Source organism: Pleurodeles waltl, chromosome 6 (assembly GCF_031143425.1).
Source record: "Pleurodeles waltl isolate 20211129_DDA chromosome 6, aPleWal1.hap1.20221129, whole genome shotgun sequence".
Lineage (NCBI taxonomy): Eukaryota > Metazoa > Chordata > Amphibia > Caudata > Salamandridae > Pleurodeles > Pleurodeles waltl.
The window spans coordinates 700,873,500-700,890,469 of NC_090445.1; the positions used below are offsets into that span (position 1 = coordinate 700,873,500).

At 47.8% G+C, this 16,970-nt stretch overlaps 1 protein-coding gene across 1 annotated transcript in view; it reads right to left on the reverse strand.

Annotated features, from left to right (window-relative positions):
• Nucleotides 1-15,469, reverse strand: part of LOC138302025 (lectin-like) — a 157,034-nt gene extending 141,565 nt beyond the window's left edge. Inside the window, exon 1 of the mRNA XM_069242442.1 lies at nucleotides 15,406-15,469. Within this exon, the coding sequence (XP_069098543.1) occupies nucleotides 15,406-15,469 (64 nt within the window). The remainder of the gene's footprint in view (nucleotides 1-15,405) is intronic.
• Nucleotides 15,470-16,970: the final 1,501 nt, after the last annotated feature.

Sequence of the window (16,970 nt, forward strand, 5' to 3'; positions counted from 1 at the left end):
AAAGGACACAAGAGTGAGTAGGCTGTCACAATTTGAACAACTATACCACAACAGCAGTCCACATTGTGCAATCATGTTTTGGGACAGTGTAATTTAAATGTATGTGCCTATATATCCTGTGACGCAGGAATAATCGAAAGGCCTTTTCAGCCCCCTGAAATAGCTGCTGTCTGTCCTGTGCAGAGGGACAGGTGGAAGTTAGGTAATGCCGCCGAAGTTGTTCGCTGTGGCGGTAGGTCCTCATTGGTTTATATTGGGCTCTATGGGGTACAGTGGCCAATGAGGATCTACGCTGGTGGTGACGGTATGCACCGCCGTGGACGTGCCTGTCATTTTATTTCACATTCTTCACTTGTTTCCTGACATTCCATAGGAGAGGACCTACACTGCATGTGTTGCTGTGACCTGTGTCTGGAACCTACCATGGCCCGTGTGACCGGGGAAAGGGCCCCAGCCTTCACTTCAGGGGAGTTGGAGTGACTGGTGGATGGGGTCCTAACCCAGTACGGACTGCTGTATAGGCCTTCAGACCAACAGGTGAGTTCACTGTGGGCACAATGCATGTGCCATGAATGCATGGACTTATGTGTGAAGGCATCGTGTAATGGGGGGTGGATGTCCTCTTGGCGGTGGGCGCTGGGCGCTGTGTGTGCCAGTGCTTATGCAAACGGGTATGTTTGGCCATTAGTGTGACAGGCTGGACTTTTTGTCTAATGGTGTTCTCCTGTCTGTATTGCCTCTGCAGGTGAGTGCCCATCAAAAGAAGGGAATATGGCAGTCGGGGCACCCACTGTCAGAAACGGTGGGAGGACCTGAGAAGCTGGGCACAGAAGACCGCGGAGGCCCAGCTGGGGACAGCCTCCCAACAAGGAAGGGGTGCCCGTTGGACCCTGACCCCCCTGATGGCATGCATACTTGTAGTGGCCTCCCCTGAGTTGGATGGGTGCTTGAGGGCATCCTAGCAGCCACAAGAGTTTGAGTACAGTGGCTATCATTACATCTTATGGCTGGTTTGGTGGTATCTGGCTGGTGGTTGTGTATTAGTGGGTGCCCCTAGGCCAGGCCATACATAGCAGCATTGGTCTCTGGAGTCTAAGGGTTGAATGGAAAATACTGGTTACCTAGCTTGTTAGTATTCACTTCTAGGCATTGCTGCGTGGGTCCCAGGTGTGCTGCAGTTGGTGGTGTGTGCTCCTCCTCATGGCCTGATGACTATCCATTTCACTGGTAGTGCAATGCATAGTGCGTAGGCCTGCTCACTGTGTGTGAGGTTGTTGTGTACACCAACGGTGGTGTTGGTGCAGTCATTGACCCAGTGTATCCTTTGTCTCTCTCCCCCCTTTCTTGTTTTGTCATCCTGTCCTTATGTGCATTAGCATCATCTGGTGGAGGAGCAGAGGCACCGGCGACAGAGGGAGCTGTATCCCACAGGACCCTGGAGGCAGAGTCCACCGACGCCGAGGGAACCAGGGGGACGGAGGGTGAGGGGGGCACCACGGCAGAGACTGGAGGGGACAACACAGACGCTGATACCTCTTCCAATGGGAGCTCCCTGGTGGTGGTGGACACCTCTGTGACCACCCCAGCTGTAGATACAGCCGCCACACCCCATACAAGCAATGCCCTCCAAGTAGCCCCTCAGCGAGTTGCCCGTGCCCGTTCACCCAGGAGGGTGCATATCTCCTTCACCCCAGGCACCTCAGGCCCTTCCCCAGTGAGCCCTGTTGCCCTGAGTGAGGAGGCTTTTGACCTCCTGAGATCCATCTCTGTAGGGCAATCAACCATTGTGAATGCTATCCCGGGGCTAGCATCCCAGATGCAGCAGTGCAATGCATTCCTGGAGGGCATTCACTGTGGATTGGCGGCCCAACAGAGATCGAATCAGGCTCCGGCCTCCTCTCTGATGGCAGCTATTGTCCCTGTTGCAACCGCCCCCCTCCACTTCCCAGTTCCATTCTCCTCACCCCAACCCATCCCAAACACACAGGTAGACGAGCATGCACACAAGACAACACACAGAGGCAAACACAAGCACCACACTTCATCCCACAGATACACAACCACCTATAGTTGCAGACACGACAACATCCACTGACTCCGCTGTCTCCCCCCTCCTCCTCCACCTCTAACCCAGTTACGTCCACACTCACACCTGCATGCACTACATCAATATCCAGTACCAGCATCATCACCACACCAAGCAAGGGACACACCTCACTGGCAGACGCCTCCACAACATCCATGCACGCGTCCTCTGTGTCCACTCCAAACTTGTCTGTCCCCCCTCCTAAAGGACACAAACGCAAGCACTCTGACACCCAACAGCCATCCACCTCACAACAGCATACAGCCCATTCAACTGCACCCAAATCCAGCAGACATACATCTCCGACAACCACTCCCTCATCCTTCACTGCCATTACTCCCCCCCTCTCCTCCCAACGTCCCTAAAAAGCTTTTCCTTTCCTAGATTGACCTCTTCTCTACCCCTGCTCTGCATGTATGGGCAGGGTACCAAGGACACAGCCACGCACCTCAGCCAAACAGTCAACGGGGACAGTGGTAGCACCACCTACTCATGGTGGTAGGGATACCTGACCAACAACACAGAAGGGGAAGGAGGCAGCACAACCTGGGATGAAAGGGAAGACTCTGGCACCAGCTGTGAGGAAGGGGAAGGAGCCTGTACCACCTGGGATGAAAGGGAAGAGTCTGGCACCAGCTGTGTGGAAGGGGACGGAGCCTGCACCAGCTGTGAAGAAGGAGAAGGAGCCTGCACAAGCTGTGAGGAAGAGGAAGGAATCTGCGCCACCAGTCAGAGAGGGGAAGAGCCCATCCACCCCTGCCAGGAAGAGTAAGGGATCCCCGACCAATTACCAGGAGGACAAGAGGCAGTATATGCTAGCGGAAGCTGTCAGGCAAACACTGCCACCATCAGCAGCTGTCTCTGGGCCCCCACCACTAGCCGTGTATGTGCTGTCATCAGTGAAGGCAGGGCCTGCCCACGAGCCTCTCCCAACCACCACCAATATGCAGCCATCAGTGAGTGCAGGGGCTGCCCAGGAGCCTCCCCAACCACCGCCAGCATGCAGCCATCAGAGCCGGTGGACACCATGTAGTCCCCCCTCCAAGGGCTACTGTGTGGGCTGCCCCCTGTAGAACCAGTAGGCAAGTGACCCACTCGAGTGACTGTGGCCTTGCACTCCCCAGGACATAAAGCAATGGGCATGTTGCCCCCTCCAGAACCAGTGGGAAAGACACCCACTCAAAAGACTGTGGCCTTGCACTCCCCAGGAAAAGAGGAGTGGGCATATTGCCCCCTCCAGAACCATTGGGGTATTCTCTCACCTGAGAGACTGTGGCCTTACCCTCCACAGGACAGAGCAATGGGCATGTTGCCCCCTCCAGAACCAGTGGGCAAGTCACCCATTTAAGAGACTGTGGCCTTGCACTCCCCAGGACAAAGCAATGGGCATGTTGCCCCCTCCAGAACCAGTAGGCAAGTCACCCACTCGAGAGACTGTGGCCTTGCACTCCCCAGGACAAAGTACAATGGGCATGTTGCCCCCTCCAGAACCAGTGGGAAAGACACCCACTTGTGAGACTGTGGCCTTGCACTCCCCAGGACAAAGAGCAATGGGCATGTTGCACCCTCCAGAACCAGTGGGATATTCACCCACCTGAGAGACTGTGGCCTACCTCTCCCCAGGACAGAGCAATGGGTATGTTTCCCCCTCCAGAACCAGTGGGGAAGTCACCCACTTGAGAGACTGTGGCTTGCACTCCCCAGGACAAAGCAATGGGCATGTTGCCCCCTCCAGAACCAGTGGGGAAAGTCACCCACCTGGAAGACTGTGGCCTTGCACTACCCAGGTCAGAGCAATGGGCCTGTTGCCCCCTCCAGAACCAGTGGGCAAGTCACCCACTTGCGAGACTGTGGCCTTGCACTCCCGAGGACAAAGAACAATGGGCATGTTGTCCCCTCAGAACAAGTGAGGAAGTCACCCACCTGGAAGACTGTGGCCTTGCATTCCCCAGGTCAGAGCAATGGACATGTTGCCCCCTCCAGAACCAGTGGGCAAGTCACCCACTTGCGAGACTGTGGCCTTGCACTCCCCAGGACAAAGAACAATGGGCATGTTGCCCCCTCAGAACCAGTGGGCAAGTCACCCACCTGGAAGACTATGGCCTTGTACTCCCCAGGTCAGAGCAATGGGCATGTTGCCCCCTCCCGAACCAGTGGGCAAGTCACCGACCTGGAAGACTGTGGCCTTGCACTCCCCAGGTCAGAGCAATGGGCATGTTGCCCCGTCCAGAACCAGTGGGCAAGTCACCCACTTGCGAGACTGTGGCCTTGCACTCCCCAGGACAAAGAACAATGGGCATGTTGCCCCCTCAGGACCAGTGGGCAAGTCAACCACTAGAGAAACTATGGCCTTGCACTCCCCAGGACAAAGCAATGGGCATGTTGCCCCCTCCCGAAACAGTGGGATATTCACCCACCTGAGAGACTGTGGCCTTGCACCCCCAGAACAAAGAGCAATGGGCATGTCACCCTCTCCAGAAGCAGTGGGCAAGTCACCCACCTGGACGACTGTGGCCTTGCACTCCCCAGGACAAAGAGCAATGGGCATGTTGCCCCCTCAGAACCAGTGAGCAAGTCAACCACTACAGAAACGATGGCCTTGCACTGCCCAGGACAAAGCAATGGGCATGTTGCCCCCTCCAGAACCAGTGGGATATTCACCCACCTGAGAAACTGTGGCCTTGCACTCCCCAGGACAAAGCAATGGACATGTTACCCACTCCAGAACCAGTGGGCTTGTTCCTGCATCCAGCTGAGGTGCCCCCCCCCTCTGAGGTGCGTGTCTATTTGCAAACTGATGCCCCTGCAGTGTTCTATCCGGATGTGCTCAGGATTCAAGTTGGGCCTTCAACTGTGCCTGTTGCCATGTGGGCCCTTTGAACTTTGGACTGGGCAGTGTCCCTTTTTTACAAGTGCACATATTTGTTTTATAGCCAAATCGGATTATTAATTTTGATGTTGAACTGATTACAATCACTTTCGTCAATTCCTGTTGTCCTTGAATTATTCTGCCGATTTACGGGGTCAAATTGTTTTTCTTCTGCAGCTGGTTGTGTCTATGTTGTGTGTGTGTGTGAATGGTGTGTGTTGTGCGTTTGTTTGTCACTCTTGTTTTCCTCCCACCCTCCTTTGTGTGCTAGGCGGCTGTACTCATCGTCGTTGTCTTCGTTGGCGTTGGTGTTCCAGGTGGAGCATAACATGGAAGATCATCAGGAAAACTTGCAGGTTGGGTTCCATGGCAGCGTGGCTCTTCCCTGTGTCTCCAGTGGTGAATCCTTTCACTTCTGTGCTCTGTTTCCACCAGGCTTTTGTTGGTGTCTGTACTGCCCCGGAAAAGGTGGCGGTTTACAGGGTCCTAATATGGTAGGCGGAACTTTGACTTCCGCCTGGCTCTTGGTGGCTACCGCCGTGGTGGCTGTTGCTTCTGCTCTTGTGGTTGGTGTGGTACATTGGCTGTCTATCCGAGATATCACCGCCATGGTCATAATTTGGTGGCACTTACCGCCAGCCTGTTGGCGGTATTACCGTCACTTTCTCACCCACCGCCAGGGTCGAAATGAGGGCCTAAGTGTTACAAAAATAAAGGTACTTTTATTTTGGTGACACAAATACCAGAATTACCATAGAGACTAAATTCCCTTAGGAGGTTAGTAATACACAAATCATATACACTAGTATGCAAAAAAAGGTGTACAAATAGTTAGAAAATCACAATAGGTACAAATGGGCCTGGGGGAACACAAACCATATACTGAGAAAGTGCAATGCGAGTGTCGGTGTCACACCTAGGCAAGTGTAGTGTGTAGAGGGTCGCTGGGAGTGCTAGAAAACACCAAAGGTAAGTACTAGAACCCACCCCAGAACCCAGGAATGTGGGAGTAAAATAAAGGAACTTTTCCAGAGCACACAGAAACAAGAGAAAGAAGATTATGCAAGAACCAGAAGAGACTGCAAGACACCAACTATAGATTCCTGGACCTGAAGACCTGTGGAAGAAGGGAACCAAGTCCAAAAGCACAGAAGAGTCCAGGGAGAACAGGAGCCCCTGTTAAACCTGATGAAGGTGCAAAAGAAGAACCACCAGTAAAGAAGAACAGTAAGTACTCTACCCAAGAAGATGGATGCAGGTTCCTGGTTGATGCAGATGATGTCCCACACCGATTGGAGGATTGCAGTCTGGTTTACGTTGCTGGAGTCCGCCAACGAAACTGGGCACATGCAAAACTTGCGGTTAGTGGAAAATGTCGCTGCCCGGGATCAGGACGGACAAGGTGGACTCTACCCAGGATGGGGAGACAGAGGGGGCTCTCAGCAACTCAGAGAGCCCACAGCAGACCTGGCAGTGCACACAGGCGTCCCACAGCATGGGGACAAAGGAGGTGCGAAAGGAGGCCCTTGTCGCACTACAACAAAGGATCCCATGCTGCTGGAAAAACCACTCAGGAAGATATACATTGCAGGATAGAGTTCAGGGGGCTGGAGCTGTACGGTGCTTGAAGAACTTAATGGAAGGATGCCAACAAGCTTCAGGAACTGCAAACCATATGGTACAAATGGGTAGTGTCTTGCGTGGGGAGTCAAAATCCTACCTCCACCAAAGTTGGACAGTAAGACGTCAGGACCTTCGCAACCACGTCAGTCAACCACCCTTAATGCAGAATCAACGCAACTTGTCAGGAGAGGGGACCCATGCTGCCAGTCGTCGATGCAGTTTTATGCCTACTGAAGCAGGGGAGTGACTCCTTCACTGCAAGGCAGATTCCTTCACTCTTCTGGTGCAGGCTAAAGACAGGCTGTACTCTGAGGATGCATGACCAGAAAACAGTTGCACTTGCTGGCAGGAGCCGAAGATACAATGTTGCAGAAGTCGTCTTTGCTTCTTTGATGCAGTTTGTAGAGTTCCTGGAGGGTGATGCAGTTTCTTCGGTGAGAAGGTGAAGTAAAGGATGCAGAGGATTCCTGCTGGAGTCTTGCAATCCGAATCTGAAGAACCACCCAAGGGAGAGACCCTAAATAGCCCTGAAAGGGGGACTGGTCTGCTAAACAGGTAAGCACCTATCAGGGGAGGGATCTGATGTCACCTGCTGGCACTGGCCACTAAGATACTCCCAGAGTCCCCTGCCAACTTGGAATCCAAGATGGCAAAACGCAGGAACACTCTGTAGGGGCTCTAAGCACCACCCCTGGGGTGGTGATGGACAGGGGAGTGATCACTACCCTTTCATTTGTCCAGTTTCACGTCACAGCAGGAACTGGGGGTCCCTGAACTGGTGTAGTCAAGGTTATGCAAGGAGGGCACAAAAGGTGCCTTTCAAAACATTTCCAATGGCTTGGGGAGGCTACCACTCCCAAGCCTGTAACACCTATTTCCAAAGGGAGAGGGTGTAACACCCCTCGCCCAAGGAAAATCCTTTGTTCTGGCTTCCTGGGCTTGAGCTGCTCAGGCAACAGGAGGGTAGAAACCTGTCTGAGAGGTGGCAGAAGCGGGGGCTGCCTGGAAAACCTCAGAAGGCTGGAATGGAAATACTAGGGGTCCTATAAGGAGCTCCCAGAGTGCATGGAATGATACAACCAATGCTTGCAAAAGACTTGGGTTAGGATACCAACATGTTTGATACCAAACATGCCTATGTTCGGAGTTACCATTATGTGATTTACAACTCCATGGAAACGCTGGCAGAATTAGGGACTCTGGGAGCCCCGGGAGTCCACTGAACTGCCCATGCACTTGGCATGGGCAGTGCAGGGGCACCCATGCACAGCCCTGTCGTGCATTCCACTTCCTGAATTATGGGCAGTGGAATGTGCAATGGGTGCTGCTGCACCCGCTGCACCATCTCATTGCCGCCTGCTCCACTAGGAGCCGGCTGCAATGTTAAGGCCCTGTTCCCTGGTGGGACAGTGGGCGGAAACACTGTTTCTGCCCGCCGGCCCAGCGGGGAACACAAATTAGGGCCAGCGGGATTAGTTTTGCGAGGGGCCTCCACCGCCCGCCAAACTCATAATTAGGGCCTTAGTGTTTTTATTCAATGTTTCTCCTTTGCAGGGAATTCTGGGTAAGAAAACTTTGGGGGATCCACACAAGCAATACCTCCCTGGACTCACCTTTATGTGTACTTTTCAAAAATGTCTGGGTTTGTTAGGTTTCCCTAAATGGTCCCCAATTATAGTTATAGCCACCTTAGCTATCAGTATCGCCACAATACGTTTTGGTACCTTCGCCTGGTGCGGGCACTAGGCCTACCCACAAAAGGCCGGGAGGCCTGTGGGAATGCCAGGTGGAAAGAAGTTGGATGATCCCGAACTTTTCATCACAGAAACGTCAGGAAAATATGTTTGTAAAGTCAAAGTTTGAGATTTGCTAGGGAATCTGGGTCAAAGACGTGGTGTGACCCTCGCATGTCAGCCCACCTTGAATACCCTTAGGTGGCTAGTTTAAAAAACATTTCAGGTTGTCTGGGTTTCTGTAGGTGCCGGCTGAGCTAGGGTCTAAAACCTCGAGCTACCCACAATGGAAAAAAGGACCCAGCCATATGAATATCAGTCTTGACACTGTCCCCTTGGGAACAGTCTAACCCGAACTGCCAGGCCTGGTCCTCCCTGAACCAGAAACAAGCATCTGGGACCGGTTTCGTGGTATTACCCGTCATCAGCCAGGCTAGATTGAATCCAGTGGTACAGTGAGCAAGGGACCCAAGTTTGGGCATACTCATGCCACTTAGGGTGAATATAGAAACACAACAAGATGATGGACGGAGAGCTGAAACTTTTAAAATACTTAAAAAAAAACTTTTAAAACACTCACCCCCAGTAGAAACTTAGGGGGTCTTTCGCCGCCCGCCAAAGTCCCGCCGTCAGAATACCGCTGCGCGGTCATAAGACCGCTGCGGTAATTCTGAGTTTCCCGCTGGGCTGGCGGGCGACTGCCAGAAGGCCTCCCGCCAGCCCAGCGGGAAACCCCCTTCCATGAGGGTGCCGGCTCCGAATGGAGCCGGCGGAGTGAAACGGGTGCGACGGGTGCAGTTGCACCCGTCGCGATTTTCAGTGTCTGCTTGGCAGACACTGAAAATCTTGGTGGGGCCCCCAGGGGCCCCGCGACACCCGTTACCACCAGCCAGGTTCTGGCGGTCAAAACCGCCAGAGCCAGGCTGGCGGTAAGGGCAGCGCCGCCATGGAGGATTCCCCAGGGCAGCGGGAAACCGGCGGGACACCGCCGGTTTTCCGTTTCTGACCGCGGCGGTACCGCCACGGTCAGAATGCCCATGGATGCACCGCCAGCCTGTTGGCGGTGCATCCGCGGTCGTTGGCCTGGCGGTAGTCTACCGCCAGGGTCAGAATGACCCCCTTAGTCATTAACTATTGGATTTCACTGCATTTATGCCTTTCAAATGTAAGTCAGTGTATAAGAAAAATGACATTTTGAAAAATAATCTTCAAATCATATGCTAGTATGGGTACCCACAAATTCAGAGATGTAGAAATCACAACTGCTCCTAAACTCTATATCTTGTGCCCATTTCAGAAATACATATGTTTCCTTGATACCCAATTTTCACTTATTTGTCTATACTCAGTAGTCAATGAAATACCATTTTACAGTGCTGCTCAGTTGTTGGCTCTTGGTACCTTGGTTTCTTGGTGAACCTACAAACCCTGTATATCCCCATTGCGTCTAGAAGACGTAATGGTATACTTCTTCTTTCAATTGGCCATTGTGATAAAAAGTTACAGATGAAAATGTTATCATAGATGCCTGTTTTGTCCTTCTTATTTTCAATAATTCTTTATGTCAATAATTATTTTCCTTAGCAAAACCCAGAGAGATCTACACATATGACCCCTTCCTGAATTTGGAATTTTGTCTACTTTTTCGAAATCTATAGCTTTTTGGATCAGCTATGAGTTATATACTGGTTTCAACCATAAATTGTAGGTAGGTTTCTAGCACAACAAAATAAGGAAAATAGACTACCTGTTAGAAAAATGCCAAAACTGTGGTACAAAATTTGTTTTTGGGATTTAGCTTTGCAAGTCCCTAAAAGCTGGGAATATGGCGACTTCAGTACAGCAAACCGTTTGTGAATGCCATTCTTAGGAAAAAAAGCAAACACTTTTATGTGGAGCTTTCTTTCCCTATTTTTCTAAAAACAACTCAACATTCTGCTGTATCCTGAGAATTTTCTCAGGACCTGCTAGAGGAATCCACAAACCCTGGGTACCTTTACAATTCCCAGGATGTTTGAAAAACAGGACACAGATTTACCATGGATAACATATGTGGAAAACAAGTTATGGAACCTTAACTGCAAACCACCCCAAATAGCTAAAGAAGGGCTCCCCACTGGGGGGAAAGGTCTAGCAGTTAAGGGGTTAATGATGGTTCTCATTTCACTCTTGAAGGGCACATTCCTCACACATCTAGAGTTGCATTGCTATGGAATATGTGGCTACTAATACAGTAGCAAACAACAGTCATGATCTGAGTGTGACCTGTCCAAATAGTCTGAGTGAAAGGAGCTTTGAAATTATCCTTTAGTGTAAAATATATACATGTCTGATATACTCTTTAGTGTAAAAATATCTGTACGTCTGGTTAGTTGGAAAGTAAACAAATGAGCCCTTCCCCAGCCAATGGTGGCTCCTTCACAGCTCTGGTAAACAACATTTCTCTTGCAATGCAGGTAAAAATTTGTTTAAGTTCTCAATGGGCTTGAGGGAGACCATGGCATATATTGCTGTGATTAAATCAAAGGTGCAATTATAATTGCACTTTAACTCACTAACATAGCCTTTTTACCATGAAGTGCCTTTATGTCTTTACCATACATGGCAAGTATATAAGGTGTGTGTGCATGTGTGTGTGTGTCTGTGTGTGTGAGGGTGGGTACGTGTGTGTGTATGAAAATTATCCCCTAAACTGCTGACTACCCATCTATAATTCAATATGATATATATGACTCTGACTGAGAACCTCGATCGTTACACCAGATTCTAAATCTGGTAACTCACTGCTATGGTTTAGCAAAAGTTGTTAACAAAACATTTTACCCACACTTGCTACATCACACAGGCCTTCCTATTCCTGGCCAGACTGGTAGGGTTCTATGAGAGCCTGACAAGGCAGCGCTGACTGTCTGAAAGCAGAAAGCGCAGCTGCAGGAGGATGAAGGAACGCAGGGAAGGGAATATGGCCAGTGGGGTATTTATTTTGGCCACTTATCTCAAGGATGAGCAGCTATTTTATGTATGGACCTCATTACTCTTCTGCCCTTGCACAGCAGTTGAAAGCAGGGCCAGATGATTTTGGGCACCATACAGGTCATAAAATTAAGTTGAGTAAAAAGTAAATTACGGGGATGATTTTCACCTCGGGGTTCTGAGTGACATCACAGGCAACTCAAGCTATGTCTCATTGTCTATTTAAGGGAAACGTCCTTAACAACATGTTGCGAACAAAGGGAAATCTTTTAGGTAGGGAGGGGGGAGGTAGGAGAGAAGAGGAGGAAGGATCAGGAGAGGACGTGGTGAGGTAAGTGGGGTTGGGTCAGGGTTGGTGGGTAGTTTTTAGCGGTGGGGTGGATTTAGGGCTTAGGGTGGGTGGGGTGTCAGGGTAGTTTAGTTTTTAGGGTCAGGGATGGGCGGTCAGGGTACTTGTTTTAGGGCTCAGGGCGGGTGGGGGAGTCAGGGTAATTTAGTTTTTAGGGGCAGCAGTGGTGGGGTCGAGATTGCTTTTTTAGGGATTTTAGGGTAGTTTACTTATTGGGGGAAGGTTTCAGGGCTCAGGGAAGGTGTTTTTTTTGGAGTAGTTTAGTTTTTAGGGGTAGGGGTCTGGTAGTTTTTCTAGGGTGGGTGGGTGTTGGGGTAATTTAGCCTTATGGAGCAGGGATGATGGGGTCAGGGTATTTTTGTTTTTAGGGTTTTGGCAGGTGGGGGGGTCAGGGTAGTTTAGCCATGGAGGTGGGGGCAGTTTTGGACCTCAGGGCAGGTGGGGGAGTTTTATGGCAGAAGCACACATGTAGTTTTGCATACCATTTCCACATATGCCTTTACTAGGCATGCTTTTACAACAAAGGGCCAGATGTAGCAAAGGTTTTGCGCCTCGCAAACGGCGAAAAACGCCGTTTGCGAGGCGCAAAAGCCTCTCTGCTATGCAGAAATGCATTTTGCAAGTCGGATCCGACTCGCAAAATGCATTTCCGACTCGGAAATAGGAAGGGGTGTTCCCTTCCTATTTGCGACTCGCAATGCTATGCAATTTCATTTGCGCCCGCGAAAGCGGTCGCAAATTAAATCGCTGTTACCATCCACTTGAAGTGGATGGTAACCCATTCGCAAAGGGGAAGGGGTCCCCATAGGACCCCTTCCCCTTTGTGAATGATCACAAAAACAATTTTTCAGAGCAGGTAGTGGTCCTATGGACCACTGCCTGCTCTAAAAAATACCGAAACAAAAGGTTTCGGGTTTTTTTCTAAGTGCAGCTCGTTTTCCTTTAAGGAAAACGGGCTGCAGATAGAAAAAAAAAAAAACTGCTTTATTAAAAAGCAGTCACGGACATGGTGGTCTGCTGTCTCCAGCAGGCCACCATCCCCGTGAGTGCCCATACTCGCAATGGGGTCGCAAAGTGCGACCCACCTCATAAATATTTATGAGGTGGGTCTTTGCGACCCCATTGCGAGTTGCAGAAGGTGTCTGAGACACCTTTCTGCATAGCAAATTGCGACTTGCAATTTGCGAGTCGCACGGACTCGCAAATTGCAAGTCGCAATTTGCTTTTTTCCTACATCTGGCCCAAAATTTGTTGTAGAGGCATAAGTGGTAAAAGCATGCGTGGAAACAATGCTGTTGTGGTTCCGACTGCGTTGTTAAGGCATACGTTGTTCTGGCATGCATGGATCTGTCATACAACCTCTATTTGATGTTGCTCAGAATCCCTTCGTGAAAAACATCACCCTAACTGACTGTTACCCATTTAAAGTTCTTTATACAGCCCACTGCTGAGGTCTATGCCAGTTGTAAAAGACCCCCCTAACCTTAAGTTATATAGCAAGGCAGAGAGCCTTTAATGATCACTACACCCTGAGGCAAAAGGGCTATAAAGAGCTTAGAATATTTCACACACTGAGGGTAGAAAAGGTAGAAACACAGGGAACCAAAGGCATATACTAAACATTATTACCCCTGGGACACTTCATTGCCTCCATAGACCTCTCAACATTCCAATATTTTAATAATACCTCTTTGAGCACTAGAAATGTTCTAGACAATTTTTAAAAAGGTGGAATCTTTCCTCTGTTAAAGAACCATCAACGGGCTGTAATGCTCTAGGCAATTTTAGATATTCTTACAGTGACCTTCTTTGGAAACAATGGTTGAAATGGTAGACTTTAACCAACTTGTCAGTGTTGTAGAAGACCAAAATGTATTGAACTATGATACAGATGATCTTTTGTTCAGGATACAGCATGGAACTGTAATGACTGCTATTCTTGATACCCTTCCGCTGCTTGCAGACACAGATATTTCAGCGTTACTGGTTTCATAGGATCTTTTAGCTGTGTTTGACACTGTAGACCACAAGTTACTGTTCAACTGGACGGATTAACTGGGGATAGAAGGGTGTCCTGGAGTTTCATCAACAGCTTTCTGAATGATAGGGAGACTCAGGTGAAACTTGGAAGCTTGGTCTCTGAAAAGACAAAGCTGTACTGCGGTGTCTTTCATAAATCGGTGTTCTTGCTAATCCTGTTTAATCTATATATGAAACCACTTGTGCAACTAACTGAATCATTCCTCTTTTCAGCATTGATGTAGGCTGATGAAACACAAATTCTAATCCATTGACAGAGATCCTAGTATCAACATTTGCTCATTCTAACCATTGCATGCCCAAGATTCAACTCTGGATTACAGTGAATTCGTTTATGTTAAATGGTAGTAAAAGAGAAATCCTTCTTACCTATGGCCAGAAATCAGTATGGAACCTAAAATTGTGGCCCTTTACATTAGGTCAAAGACCCACACCAGGGAAACTTGTCAAGAATCTGGAAACAAAATTGAATTCTAAGCTACCTCCGAATGATCAGATAAATTCCCTTGTGCAGCCTTTCTCTTTCAACTGGTAGAACACATTATTTGTCTTTTTTGATTTTTAACAAAATATGCAACTTAATAATGCTTTTGTGTCATCCAGGCTGGAGAATTATAATGTCCTGTATTAGTATTTACCTGCCGAATTGTGAGGCATCCTCTAGAACACTGCTATGAGATTGGTCCTGAAAATTCTGAATTTTGATTTTATCTTGCAAGTGCTACTAAAACTGAACTGTTTGCCAGAAAGCCAAAGGGCAAAGTTCAGATCACTGGTGTGAGTCGCATACTCCATTTTTGTAATATGTAAAGAAGAAGTATTACTTACTACAAATACAATTCACAAATGTATGAGTGTAAATCTCAATTTCCCCTTCTCCTCTCTTTCACATGAGAAGATTCTCACATGTGTAAGTATATTACCTAACAATAAATGTAGGAAGAAGTAGAAGGAGTAGCTGGAAAAAGAGGCATACTTACTATGAAATGGAAGGAGTTTCAGAAGTAGTAAGGAAGGATTTAGGGAAGGGTACAGAGGGATTTACAAAGGAACATGCACTCACCCACAAAAGAGTAAGACCTTTGCTATTTGAAAACTGCACTTCTAAATTTACTACAGAAAACAGGATCAAAAACAGTAATAAATGTACTTCAGCTCACAACTGGAGTATGTTCATAACTACACATGGACAACCACTTGTACTGCTACACCCTCCCATAGAAAATAATGGCGGTAGGAACGTAAAATAAAACAAAATAGTAAATAAATCTCATGTTAGATTAATGTATTTAAATTTGTTAAATACATGTATAAACTTAATTTAATTAATTTTAACTTTGGATTAAAAATCCCATCAAGTTACTAACCTCTGACAAGTATGTTAGTTCAATGAAGACCTACTCTGCTGTGAATGTTGCAAATTCCCACTAACTATTCTACTCCTAATCTTTCGCTAAACCTGCTTCTTTCTGACATATACTCAATACCCAGAACTGCAGGTTTCTAATCCTCCATGTTTTTTTGTTGTGTACAATCTCTAAGAAAGAGTTTAAATTGGAAATCTAAAACAACAGTATGGTTGCACGTAAAGTATACACAGTTTTATTGTTCAACTTATGGCAACAATATGGATGAGGTTTGAACTTTATGACAATGGTAAAAAAAATATAATTTCGGGACACAGGAGTTGCAAAACAATAATATATAAACCTCAGTTCACATAGCACCCTACCTGAACCTTGGTACAATCCTGAGATCACCAGCAGAACCAGTACGTAGGCTCGCAAGTCTGCCATACTGAGCTTGGATTGGAGCAGCTGAGGAACGTGCCTCATATTTATACCCTAGGATAAAAACAAGAGGCTCTTCCCTCTAAAGGAGTGTCTAGGAGAAGTATCTGAAAGAGGGAAACAGCCCAGTGGGGAGGGGCCTGAAAGATGTGCAGGGTTAGGAAAAATGGGAGAGGCTTGAACGAGGGTGAAAGGCCTTTTGAGAGGGGAAGCTGATAGCCATGGGTGAACCTGTCAGAGATAAAGTGAGTTGGTACAGGAGGAGGTCCTATGATTGAAAATTCGTTTTATGGTGTGGAAAGTATGCTGGAAGAAGGGGGGTGGGCAGCTAAACTGTCAAAGGGTACATGGTCTAGAACAGCATAAAATGCCTGCCTTTGTGCCCATGCAAGTCCTGGATATATGTTATTAAAGAGGGAGGCGGTTATCAATGATACAGCTGGTGCAGTGGCATGATGGGCTTACTGCACCCAGATTATGGCTGTCTTTTACTGTTCATCAAAAGATTTGGGGCCAGTTTCCTTACTTGCATTAAGGTCCATGTAAACCTCGTTATGGCACTGTCAAGAAGATAATTTGTACAAAAGCTGAGACCTTATCTCAGGGGTAAGATGTAATTTGGGGCCAGGTGTATCATTATTTTGAATAGTGATTACCTAATTGCGATTTTCTGTGAATCACAATTAGGTAATCACTATTTGAATGTATGAACCGCCAGGAGTTTCATTTAGCATTTCCTAATAGCCCGCAAATCGAACTACCTTATTAATATTTATGAAGTAATTCACAATTTTCAACCCATTAAGAAACGCTAAAATCATAGGGATAGTGGTCTGCTGGGCGCAGCAGACCACCATGTCTCTGATTGCTTTTAAATAAAGCAATCCTTTTTTTGGTATGCAACCTGCTTTACTTAAAGGAAAACTTTATGCATTTAAGAAAGAAAAATGAAAAGTTTTCTGTTCATTTTTTAAGAGAAGACAGTGGTCCGTGGGACCGCTACCTCCTCTTACATAATGTTCTTGCATACATTTACAAAGGGGAAGGGGTCCCTTGGGGGCCCTTTCCTGTTTGTGAATGGGCTACAACCTACTTGAAGTAGGTGGTAAAAGGTGAATGTTTAATGATCGCATTTCGGTCACAAAACATTCATACATACCACTGCAGTTCTGTATTAGGAAGGGACGCCCTTGACACGCCCCTTCCTGATACCTAATCGGTATATATTCACAATTTCAAAGTGCAATTCGGTAGGTAAAATGCAACGGAATTGTAAATCAGAATTCATACATACCAAATGCATTTTTTCGGTCACAAGCGGCTCGATTCCATTTGCAACCGCAAAAATGCATGATACACATCAGCCCTAGTGGTTTTAGCTCAAATTGTAAATATGTGCAAAATAGAAGCAATCTGTGGTTCTATTTGTCCTTTCTCACCAATGTGTCTGTACTCTGTTACCACACACACATTACTTTAGTTGTAACCATAACTTTTGTAGCTATTC